Source organism: Phyllostomus hastatus, unplaced genomic scaffold (assembly GCF_019186645.2).
Source record: "Phyllostomus hastatus isolate PE091 unplaced genomic scaffold, TTU_PhHast_1.1 phas_scaffold_345, whole genome shotgun sequence".
Classification (NCBI taxonomy): domain Eukaryota; kingdom Metazoa; phylum Chordata; class Mammalia; order Chiroptera; family Phyllostomidae; genus Phyllostomus; species Phyllostomus hastatus.
Window position 1 is genome coordinate 31,976,909 of NW_025334024.1, and position 12,286 is coordinate 31,989,194.

Below are 12,286 nucleotides of genomic sequence, written 5' to 3' on the forward strand. Positions count from 1 at the left end.
GCCGACCCCACGCGCTGGCGCGCACAGCGCACGCGAAGGCCGCCTGCACGACCCACCTGCACGGGCAGGGCGCGGTACAGAGCGCTGAGGAGAACCTCCTGGTAAATGTTCATTCGCTGCAGGAGGTTGATTGTCCTCATGGATTCGGTTTTGTTGTCGTACATCAGGCCGTGAAAACCTAAGGTGGATATTTGAAAAGTCAGGGAAAATAGTTACAATTAAAATTCTTCCCTGATTCACAAGCATTCGTGGGCTCTTGGGAGTGGACCCCTGCGGCAGCCTCCACGCCCGGCCAGACCCTGAGTCCCGGCCCCTAGCCCGCCCCCACCAGCGGGATGGCCGGGCAGCCGGAACACAGAAGGGCACCGGGGGCTGCGGCGAAAGCTGGAGAGTGGGAGACTCTGTCTGGTAGAGGAACTGGTGTTTTCAGCAAAAAACAGTGAGAACAAATGGGGAGGAATCCACGGATTAAAAGGCACCAAGAGAGACGGGGCAGCGACGGTGGCGTGTGGCCTGGGTCTGGGCCTGGAAACCCACCGACACCCACGGCAGGCTTCCTCCCACCCCCCACCCCCCGTCCGTGTGAAAGTTCACGAAAGCGTGACCCTCCCAGGCGACACCTGGCCTGACAGTGGCCTTAGAAGGGTGACAGGCTCTCGGCCCCGCTGCAGCCGCCCAGCCCAGCACCCCCGCGGCTCCGCTCGGGGGCCTGGTGCGTCTCTGTCTTGGAGGCTGACTGACGACCCTGCTGCCTGAACACGCCATCTCTTCTCTTTTTTTTTGCAGGGGCCGTGGACGCTGCGTGTGAGGCAGGAGCCGGTGTTGGGCCCAGGCCACCTTCCCAGCATCCCGTGCCCCACCCCGCCTGAGGCCGAGGCCCAGTGGGTGGGAGCCCGGGCAGCGGGCGTGTGAGGACGGACGGGAACCCGCGGCCCAGACGCAGGCAGACACGGTCTCCACGCCCGCCCACTGCTGACTCCTGGCCGACCGCCAGGCTCTGCCTCGCCCTGCAGGAAGCTCCCCTCGGGCCGCCTCCCTGGGACCTGCCTCCCTGGGACCAACCACACCTCAGGCCACCGGACAGTTGGGGAGGAAGGGCTTTCTCCGGCACAGAGCTCCCGCTGACAGACACAGGAGGAGGGACGGGACCAGACTGTCCCTCTGTGACCCTGCTGAGACGCTGGGTCTGGGCGATACTCCTGAAAGGGCTGGTGGGTCATTCGCCTTATCACGGGGAAAGCTGCCTGTCTACCCAGGAATGCCCTGACAGGCTTTTAGGGCATGGAAAGGAAGCTGACGAGAATCTCGGGTCTCACCGTGACCCACGGGAGCGCAGCAGGGCACCCAGGGGACCCGAGTCACCATCAGGGCGGGCGCACCAGCACGTGTGGCCTGGGCCCCTCGGGGCTCCCTCTGGCCCTGAGCGCTGAGAAGCAGCGACAATGGCAACTGCGACACGAAGGGATGGACAGGGCCCCAGGGACCACTGGGACTTTCGTGTGCTGTCCAAATGCCCCTTCCCGACACTGCTCCTCCCCGTACAGAGGCTCCTCCCCCTGCAGAGAGGCCTCGGAGAGGGTCTGCGGAGAGTCAGCTGCAGCACCGAGAAATGGCTAGCAGGCTGAGTCTGGGGCGGAGCAGAGCTGAGAGGCGAGGTCCCAGAGCAAACACCCCCCCACAGGCGGACCACTGCCCCCCCCCGATGGAGAGCAACAGGCGCCCCCTGCACCAGTACCTTGCAGGAGGCTGGGCGCCTGCAACATCTGCTTGTAGTAGGAGTAGTACAGCCCACACTCGGTCCGGAAGGAGATCTCCCGCTCCACCTCCTGAAACGAAGGGAGGCCATGCGTCTGCAGCCCTCCTGGGCTCCAGCATCCACAGTCACTATGGAAACAGGCCCAGGGCTACAACTTAAAAGGAAAACAAACTGAAAATGCAGCCTCAGGAAATCTTGGCAAATGAAAACAGCAGAAGGCTGGTTGCTGCTGAAGCCGGGTATGCATTACAGGGAAGGGTTTATTATACTATCCTCTCTGCTGGTGTGGACGCTTAAAATTTTCCGTAACAAAGCATTTAAAAAAACAGAGGCAACTAGTTCCATTTAGTTGGTGTCTCAGAGTTAACATTTTTCTTGTATTTCACACAAATTACAACTTTAAAAACACACTGCCATTCTTACATAATATCGGTGAGAGACAAAACAGGAACAGCATTAAAAGTCCCCCCAAGAGCCTTGCATGTTCCTCTCCTCCTCCCCCGCTCTGCAATCAGTAAGCATGTCCTCAGGTGGGGATAAAAAAAAACAAATGAAAAGAACTGTAATTGCATCAGACACCTGCTGACAGTATCACACAAGAGGAACACTTTCCTTTGTGTTATAGGAGTACATGGCACTCTTGGTGAAATGGGGCATGCCTCTCACACATGGGCTGACATTCATGTATGAAAACGGACACAAGAAATTTAAACTGCTTCTACATAACAAGTCAGTTTTAGATGAACTAAAATGCAAAGCCATAGCTATTAGTCAATTTGGTTGTAAGATGCTTTTCATAAAATTTAAACCGTTAATGTAACATATGCAGGCAACTCGTAATGAGGTCGGAGAAGTTTCTGGAATGATTGCATTAATACTCTTAGATCCTGTATTTCATATATGTGCAGATATATATTCTCACATATGTGAGAACATGACATAAGTGAGCAGAGAACTGTACTCTGTGTCGTTACAGATTCCTCCACACCAGCGTTCAGACCTCCAGCCCAGAATCTGCAGCGCGCTGCCTGGACTGTGTCTCACCTCCGGCTCCCTGCTCCAGCTGGCCCCACCCACAAACCCACCTGCCCGGGGAAGGGGAAGCCTGCCTGTGCCACAGGCGAACCTCTGTCGGCACATCTGCATTTCCCTGCTGCCAACTACATTTCAAATAGTAGTAAGTACCTCATTAAAGGAGCCACTCATGCTGTTTACCTGGAAATCATTTATTTCTTCTACCTTTAAATATTTCTCCTATTCTTTAAAAAAAGTTGTATAAATCAGTTCATGAATAACACATGGAAGAAATACTCAAGTATTTAAGAGTATAGATATCCAATCACTGGCCTTGAAAAACAAACTATCATGTTCTATCTTTGTTAACTCTAGAAAAAAAATGGGAAAGTGGGCAGGGCAGCAAACCTTATACAATGAGCTTCCTTTCATGGAAAATAAATGTATCCTGGAAAGATCAAACATTAAACAGAAGACTCAGTCAGGTTCTGAGATTTCATTCATTAGCACAAGTGCTTTCTAAAAAGGACAACATGAAATGGTGTAGCTTTTTCAGCTGTTACATTTGCTCCGGATTTGAGATGTCACCTTTCACAGCAGCAAAGGCAACACTTCTTAGCAGCCACATTACTTCATCTACCTTTATTTTAACCTCTGAGAAAACCGGCTCTATTCCTTTTGCTAACATAAAACTAAACTAGTATCACTCCCTTCTAGACGTTAACTGAACCACTATTAGCTTTCTTCCACGCAAATAAAAAGAAAACATTCAGTTTAATTACATTCTTTTTCTTCTCTCCAGCTGCCTTAAAAAAATTTTTTTAATCCTCACCCAAGGACACTTTTTTACTGCTTTGAGGCATGTGCCCTGACCGGGAATTGAACCTGCAACCTTTAGGTTATGGGATGACACTCCAACGAACTGAGCCACACCGGTCTCTCCAGCTGCCTTAATGTGCTCACACTTCACTGTCTCCCCTGGGACATTCTGACATGGAACCTACGCCCGCCAATCAGACGAGAGAGCCGCAGCACGGTCCTCACCTGCGGCTTCTTCCCCAACGCGGTCTAAGAGTAAAAGGCTGACTTCGTAAGGGGGGTGGGCAAACCCTGCTCGAAGCACTGACGGCAGAAAGCTTCCGTGGCCCCCCTCCTCATTAGCACAGCGGAACGTGCACAGAGCAGAGGGCCGTAATGAGCCAAGACGCACCCGCACGTGATGAATCGGAGCTCCTGGCACCAGCTGCACGGAGCCAACCGCTACACTTCATCAGACAGACATCTGCAAGTTCTACATCTGCTTCCTGCTAAGAGAACATCTGCTTCCCCCGCTCCGGCACTTCCCCAGTTTCACGGCGATTTATACTCCGCCCGGTGGGCTGCGCGGGGGCCGCGCACAGCAGCAGGCACTGCTTCGAACGCTGCGGGACGAGCACGTGCTTCCGACCGCGTCTGCACGGCTCCACAGGAGGGCTGCGGGGAGAAAGCGCGCATCTCCCCCAAAGGTGGAGACAGGAGGGCGTGGGGAGACAAAGGAACAGCGCCGCTCAGAAACTGTGCAGCCAAGGCCGCTCTGCAGCCGTGTGTCCGGGAACGTAGCACAGGCACCAGAAGGGAAAAGCGCCAGGAAGGAAAACGACGGCTTGGAGTGAACCGTCTGCACCTTGGGCAACACAGAGGGGACAAGCCTTTTCAAAGGACACCAAGTTCGCAAAGGAAACGTATCATTAGTCTCTAAAATTCTCCCGTAGGTAACTTTTGTTCATAGAATCTGCCCCCTAAATCGAGAGGCTGCAGCTACTGGGGAAGCCCCGGGAAGACTGACCTTGCAAGCACAACCCGTTTCCAAATCAGGGTCACATATCATCTCACCGGGAAACGGCGGCTCCCCAGGTCTGTGCCCTCAGCAAAGAGCCACGCACCTGCATGTCTGCTGTCTGGTTGAGTTCACACCCCTCTGTCCGAGGGAACGGTTCCTGCCCTCGAGGGGACATGCCGTAGCGAGAGAGTGGCCGGGCTCTGCAGTGCTGGGGCCACGGTAGACGTGACTGGGCTCCCACAGGGCGCCCACCAGTCCCGGGCCCGCTGTGGCTGCCACCTGCGGACAGACCCTGTATATTCCAAGGACTCCTTGCCTTGCAAGATCGTCCAGAGGGAAGACGTGCAGCCTCTGTGGCATCAAGTGCACAGCAGAGTGACAGGGGAAAGGGTCAGCACGAGGAAAAACAGACTAAAGAAAGCGGAGTGACCTGAGTGCTTTGAGCTCCTTGAGAACCACCCTTCCTTATCACTGAACACCTACTTGCTGGGAAAAAAGTTGTAAGAATGTAGTCCTTGAGCCCAAGGGTTTATTTTTCAACGAGAAAGAATGATGCATTTTTAAAAAAGGAAGACGACCTCAAGGAAAGAGCAGCATCAAGCCCTGGCTGGCGTAGCTCAGTGGACTGAGCGCGGGCTGCAAACCAAAGTGTCGCAGGTTCAATTCCCAGTCAGGGTACATGCCTGGGTTGCAGGCCACGGCCCCCAGCAGCCGCACACTGATGTTTCTTTCTTTCTCCCTCCCTTCCCTCTCTAAAAATAAATTTTAAAATCTTTTAAAACATTTTTTTAAATTTTTTTAAAAAGAAAGAGCGACCAGCATCAGCTGGGGAGAATAAAGAGACTCTGCCCGAACCGTCCCACTGGCCTCCCCGCGGGACTCAGTGCTCCTGGCTGGGCTCTGCGTCCTCCTTGGACTCGGCAACACCACCCCCCCGGCCCCCCAGCCCACAGACGCACTCTGAGCAGCCGGCAACAAGCACGCTTCTGCCGGGGGTGCGGCAGGGAACACAGAGACACACACCTCTGTCCTCCAGGAGTTCCCAGTCCACAGCAAACAAGTAAAACGCAGCAAGTGGAGCGGAGACTGCGAGAGGGAGGGAGGGGGCAGGGCAGGCCTCGCGGAGGAAGGACAACTGAACAGAGGCCTGGGGAGGAGCGGGGTGGGCGTGTGAGAAGAAGCTCCTGGCTGGACAGACGGCCCTCCACCCCGCCCTGAGGGACAGGGAGGAAGGGGGGCAGCCGGCACTCGGGGAGGCTGCTGCGCCCCTTGAGCTTCCTGCATGTGTCGCTTCCCTGTGACGCTCGCTCGCTCTCCCCGCCCTGCCCGGCTCACCCCTGCCCCTTCGGGCCTCAGGGACGTCATGTCACCCAGGACACCCCCAGCCCCAACCCTCCCACCGGACCCCACGGCACTCCACGTCAGCCCAGCACAGCGCTGGCACGATGCACGTGGGGCCGCTGCGGGCCTGCGTCCCGCTCCAGGGCGACCGCTTGAAGATGGGGGCTGTCCCGCCGGTGGCGCTGCCCCCACTGACAACGGTGTCTGCTGGCTCATGGCAGGTGCCGAGCGTATACTGACCAGGTTCAAGGCTGCCGGCAAATTCCAAAGGCTTTGTTACCCCTTCCAGGCGCCCAGTGCTTAAACCCAGGTTTCCCACAGACCTGGCGCTGAACAGAGCAGGCAGCAGCAGGATGGAGGCAACGGGAGAAACATCGAGGGTGCTCGGGCGTCTGGACGATGGGGTGCGTTCAGCTGAGGCTGCTGCTACCAAGGCCAGGCCCGAGCCTCAGACCAGAGAACTACACCAGCATTTTAGAGTCGAGTCACCCGGCCCCTCCAGCCCGTCTCCTGATCACGCGGTCACCAGCGCCCGCCTTCAGCCGCGCCCCCCCACAGGGGCGTCTGAGCCTCGACTCAGAACACTCGTGTTAGTGAGCGAGCATTGACCTGCCTCGTTCTGGGGACTCTCTTTATGAGCGCTCCCTTTTAAAGAGACAAAGGTGAGTGAAATTTTTCTTGACAACGAAAACTAGCAATGGTCACCGAAGGACAAGAGCTGTGACTCCCTGCTGTCACGGTCGCTGGTGCAAAGGTGTGTCGACACGGGCCGCACCACCAGCTGCTGGAAACCAGTCAGACACATCGAATCTGTCATTCCAACAAACCAAAGCTCCAAGCATTTTGGAAAACTCTCTGTGGGAAGTGCCTTTCGATTCCTCATTGACGTCTCTGAATACTCTCAGAGGCCATAAATCTTTGACTTTGGGAGGTGGGTTTCATCTCTTTCATCTCTTCAACTAGCCATCAGTAGCCGCAGCAGTGAGTAAGGTCAAAGATCATGACACTCTGGATCGAAACAAGGCATGTTTGGTGCAAAAACACGGCCAACAAGTAACTTTCCTTGCAAACAGACTTGCTGTGAAAACAGCGTCTAATGAAGAAAGGATGTCTAGACATGCTTGAAAAGAACGCAGAAAGACAACAGGAGGCTGGTATATAAAACACCGCAGGCCCTCCTCACAGCGCAAGGAGTGAGACTTGGACGCACCGCCGCCCGCGGCGGGGAAGGTGCGGCTCCGAGCAGCACCTTCTGAGCTGCTCTCCTTCTGTTTCTTTAAACTGTGCCCGTAAGAGGAACCCTTCCCGTGACCCTATCTGCACGCACACACAGAAGTGAGAACCCGCCGTGAGAGCCCTGGACCCACCAGGAGGCCTCGCCCCCAGCCCTGAGGGCGCCGGTTGCGCAATCCTGGCTGACAGACCCTCATCCTGCGCCACCGCTGCGTCACCGGTGACGAAACTCACTTGACTGTAAACATTCTGACCTCGTGTCACCCTCACAAACACAAGCCTTTTTATGCCACAGCCAAACTTTCAGAGACTGGCTTCTTTGTAGGAAGCCGCATGGCAGGGGCCCTCCCTGGGCACACGGAGGAGCCCAGGGCGCAGAAAGCTCGTACCTTAATGTTGGAAAACCACAGGTCGTTTTCGTGTAGAGTGGCCAGGTAGACGGAGGTCAGCACTCCAGCACAGAGGGCTACAGCTCCACCGGCTGTGAGTGACAGAACCTGCCACAGTCTTCTCCCGGTACAACCTCCTGGAAAAGCCAGACAGAGCACTAAGTCAGTGGAGAATGGAACCGTCCTGCCTCTGACCACCACGTCTGCTGCGTCCCGGCTGCCCATCACTGGGGAGCCACGCCCCACCCCGCCCCACCCCGCCCCGCCCGCCCACAGCAGCAGGCCAGGGCTCCTCCTGCAACCTCCAGCCAGCACCCACCCGCTCGCTGCAGCCTCTCCCACTGGGTCTAACCACGCTCACCCATCCTGCCCACTGGAACGTGGGCTTTCTGAGGAGCTGTCTTCCCCACCCGAACACCCAGGGCCTGGTTTGGGTACAGTTCAGTGACCATTGTGTGGCCACTAAGTTTGTGAGACAGAGGAACAGTGGGTTCCGTGTCGAGGAGATAAAGTCTGCCTACAACTTGTGACCCAGTTACCATTTGACCAATAACTCTAAATCCCACCGAAAAGAGTAAAGGAGGAAAATTCAGGAATTTGCCTGAAAATAAAGGATAAAACATGTCTGACTCGTGTTTCAATATGTTAGTGAAACAAGATCCCTGCCCCCGGGCCAGGTGGCCAGTGTGGCCAGCAGAGGCCAGGCAAGGGGACCGTGGCTCCAGACGGTCGCCAGCCCCGAGCAAGACAGCGAGACCCCAGGCCCTCCTCCGAGCTGCGCCGGGGCTCCTGCCACCAGGGCGGCTGAGCCCTGTCTCCGTGCTGCAAGCAGATCACTCGTCAGATGGAAGTGTCGGGGCATCAGCCCACATTTCCCCGAGGTTAGGTCTCACTGCATTTTTATCCTGTGGGAGGGACAGTTCGCGCGCAGAAATGAGAGCAGTCCCGAGTGCCGCCTTGTCGCCTACCGGAGGGCACCTCACGTTCCAGCGTCACACTCTCCTGCTGGGCGGCGCCATCCTCAGACCCTTCCGAGGCTTTGGCTCCTTTTCTCTGCCTGATGGACATCATGGTGTTGAAGGCTCTGGCGCAGGGTTCTCCCCACGGCTCCTGCAGGCAGCGCAGAGGAAATGCCACCCACGGGCCCAGGACCATCCGCTGCCCCAGCCCCAGCGCACCCCAGGCCCAGGCGACCTTCCTTGGCCCTTTCCCGCCTTCCCTTCACATCTCCGCCAGCCGGCAACTCTGCACTCAACACGAGAACGTGTGGATGAGGTGTTTCTGAGGGACGCCCCCGGGGCGCCAGCAGCCCCTGAACCTCGTCGCTGCCTGAGCCCCCTGCCACCGTGCAGTGTCACCTGACTGTGCCCTGCATGTTATTCCCAGCTGCATGCCACCAAGGGGTCCCGAAAGCTTGTCCCGGCCTGGTCGTGAAGACCTGAACGGCGGGGTGTTCCCTGCGTGGATTTCAACACCTGTGCTCCCTGCCCGGCCCGAGAGGAGAGCGGTGCCAGCCGTGGAGCTTTGGGCGGGTTATGACTCCCTAAAGGCAAACAGCTTGCTCCGTGGAAAAGAACCGATCCATGTTATGCCACTCATTCACTCGCTCGTTCATTCGTCCATTCGCTCATTCATTCGTCCATTCGCTCATTAATTCATCCCTCCGTCGGTTCGTTCACTCCTTCGTCCACTCGCTCATTCACGCCCTCGTTCACACAACGCCACGCGCCCCACGCGCACGCGGGACGAACCCCGGAAGCGCAGGCTCGGAGCCGCGGGTCCCCTTACTGCAGGCGCACAGGTTGTCGAAGCCCCACAGCGGCCACACTCGGAGCGCCACGACAGCGGACACACACTAGATCCACGCGGGGCCGGCGCTGTGACAGCCGCGCCGACCGCGACACTGGCCTCCCGTCCCCGAGAAGTCCCGGCGCGCAGCGCGCAAGGGGACGGAGCAGCGCCGCATCACTACCGAGCAGCACGGCCGGGTCGCCAGAGCACACACCTGTGCTCCGCGGTCCAAGCGCCGCTCCGGGCGCGGCAGGACCGGTGGGCGGGGCGCTGAGGGCCGAGGCCCGAGGACAACCCGGACCCGTGGAGCCTCGCGCACCGCCCGGAAATGGGGCCTGGGGACGTCCGCGGCCCGCCGGGGGCGCGCCGGAGAGGCCGGGCCACTGCGACCGCTCCCATAGGTTCCGGGAGCCGTCCGTCAGCCCGGCCCCGCCCCTCACGGCGCTCTATCCCGCCCCGCGCCGTGCAGGCCGGAAGGAAGCGGCACATTTCCGGTCGTCGCCAGTGCAGCACCGGGAGGAAAGGAAGCAACTCGCTTCCGGTCACCATTGCGGCGGGAGGGAACGCTGCTCCGGGAGGAGAGAGCCGCAGGATGTCCTGCGGCCCGCGTCCCCGTCCCCCAGCCGGCGGGTGCGGAAGGCGCGGCCCGGGGGTGAGGGGTGGGGGGATCGAGCAAAAAGGAAAAAGGAGTCGTGGATGTGGACAACCGTGTGTTGATTGCGGGACGGGGGAGAAGGAGGATATAAGGGGGTTAAATGGTTAACGGAAAAAAAGTTTAAAAAAAGAAGTGAATGCAGCCTCGGATCTGACCCACGACCAGTTACACCTTTTCTCAGCCTTAACTAGGAGTTTCTCACCCCTTTGTGGCGGGAAACGCGGGGTGCAGACAGGACTGCAGATACAAACACAGGCGCGAGATGTGACAGATGTGCCTAGTTCAGGAGAGCCCATTGTCTCTAAGACAGGGACGCGAGCAGGCGTGAAACGAGTAGGAAAAGCAAGAATCTGCAGATGTGCACGGTAGTGACAACAGCCTTTAATGATGCTATCAGATCCCAACAGAAGCCTGGAAAGTGAGTAACTTTTATTTCGTTGAGGGTCTCTGAAGGTCACAATTCCTCTTGTGAACACATTTAAGATAGCATACTTTATTAATATAAATTAAAAACATTCTGATGCCAATGGCAATGACATAAACAGCTTTAAGTATTATTTTTCCTTTTAATAGAGGATAACAAAATTAGAAAGATAAAATAGTCTGAGCTCATTACTCTCTGATCTGTGTAAATAAAACCCTTTTTAGAATGTCCTTTTAAACAAAGGCCCCACGTACCTCGTATCACTCCAAGTATCCCTCTTACATCCAGTTTTGCAAACTGTTACCTTCCGGCTCCTTTAATGCCTGCATTAAGTTATGAGTAAAAAGACACCAACATTCAGAGATTTCCTCATATAATGCTAAGGGTTTACATGAGGTGTCTAAATTAAGATCTAGAATAGTGTATGTAAGAAAAATTATTTAAACCATGATTACTATTACTTTTTAAAAAATCAGATTAAATATCCAAATATGCCACAATCTTACCAATACTTTGCGGTTTGCATGAGAACACTAGGCACAGTGCATGTACTGATGGACCCCCGCCCCGGAAAAGCAAGGCCCGCCCCACCCCCACCCCTCCCAGCGTGGGAGGCACACCGGGTCTCACTGGCCGAGCCAAAACCTGGAAATGGTTCATGCATCAGACACTTGGATTCTGAGGCACAAACCCAGACATGCAACCTAATAAAGTCTACTATATAGCACTAATTAAAAACAGACTTCTCCAGGAACTTCTGGGGCCAAAAGTGTTCGTTTTACACTGTGCTGCGTGTGGGACGAGGTTTCTGCGGGAGAACACTGACTTTTTCTGATGCTGCCAATGTTACCAACACTCACCAAAGCCACCTGCAGCCTCACCCAACCCAGGGACATTGCTTGACTCACACCAGCCATTCACCATGAAAGGTGCATCAGAGACGCTTTGCTTTATATCCTGTATTATTTGTCACCCAAGGGGGATGGACTGGCCACCTGGCCACCTGTACCACAGTTAGACGTGTGGGTGTGTGACCACACTGCACTTGCGCCCGCAGCGCTGAACCAGCGGGGCAAGGACCATGCCGTTGAAACTGCACGGTAGTTGGGGAGGTGGGCAGAGAACAAGACGAGACTGTTTACAGCATCAGTTATTACTTAATTGTGCATTGCTATTCCAAACAAATCATGTGTGGCTTTAAATAGCAAAGATGATGACATGGTGAGTTATGAGTTATGGGTGGAGTCTGTGGGATACCGGGAACACTGTGTAACCATTACAAAGAAGGACTAAAGGATATGATTTAGCCCTGAAACGGTGCTATGAAGCTTTTTTCTTTCCGGGAGCTTACATTACAAAAGCAAACTGGTGAAGTGAGTTTTAATGATTTTACTTAACTCCAAATATCATTTCATCACGGAGCCAAGGTAAAACGCTACTGAGACACCTCCCGCTTTTCTGTGCGGAGTCTGAGACCACTCGCACTGCACACGTGCACGCACCAGTCATCCCTCGGTGCTCTACAGCCACGGTGGCTGGCGCCACCGGACCACCCCCCCGTCTGGACCCTCAAGGCTGGGACCCGAGGGAGTCTGGAGCTTAGAGCAGAGCGTCGGGGCTTGGTTCTTGGGAGACGGGGCGGGGACTGCTGCCGGTACGGAGACGGGACGAGGGGTCACAGCTGTGGTGAGGGGACACGGGGCCTCCGACACGGGCACAAGTGGACAACCGGACCGCCGATCCCGGCCGAGGACGGTCACCACACTGACCGACGCCACCAGTGCCACGTGAAGAGACGCGGATGCAGACCACCAGATGACCGAGGGGTGGGCCCCGTGTCACCTCTGACCTCCAGTGGCGGACA

At 56.0% G+C, this 12,286-nt stretch overlaps 1 protein-coding gene across 5 annotated transcripts in view; it reads right to left on the bottom strand.

The window, feature by feature from the left end:
* The window catches only part of DPY19L3 (dpy-19 like C-mannosyltransferase 3), a 31,577-nt gene extending 21,894 nt beyond the window's left edge, over window positions 1-9,683 (bottom strand). The window contains exons 1-5 of one of the 5 annotated variants that reach the window (XM_045818922.1): window positions 9,558-9,683; window positions 8,521-8,662; window positions 7,553-7,689; window positions 1,736-1,826; window positions 57-178 (exon numbers count right to left, since the gene is read on the bottom strand). In XM_045818922.1, the coding sequence (XP_045674878.1) occupies window positions 57-178; window positions 1,736-1,826; window positions 7,553-7,689; window positions 8,521-8,623 (453 nt within the window). In that variant the 5' untranslated portion in view covers window positions 8,624-8,662; window positions 9,558-9,683. Of the gene's footprint in view, window positions 1-56; window positions 179-1,735; window positions 1,911-7,552; window positions 7,690-8,520; window positions 8,663-9,303 lie in introns of those variants that run through there. The other 4 variants (XM_045818923.1, XM_045818921.1, XM_045818924.1 and 1 more) reach the window with 4 other exon arrangements.
* Between the last annotated feature and the right edge of the window lie 2,603 nt (window positions 9,684-12,286).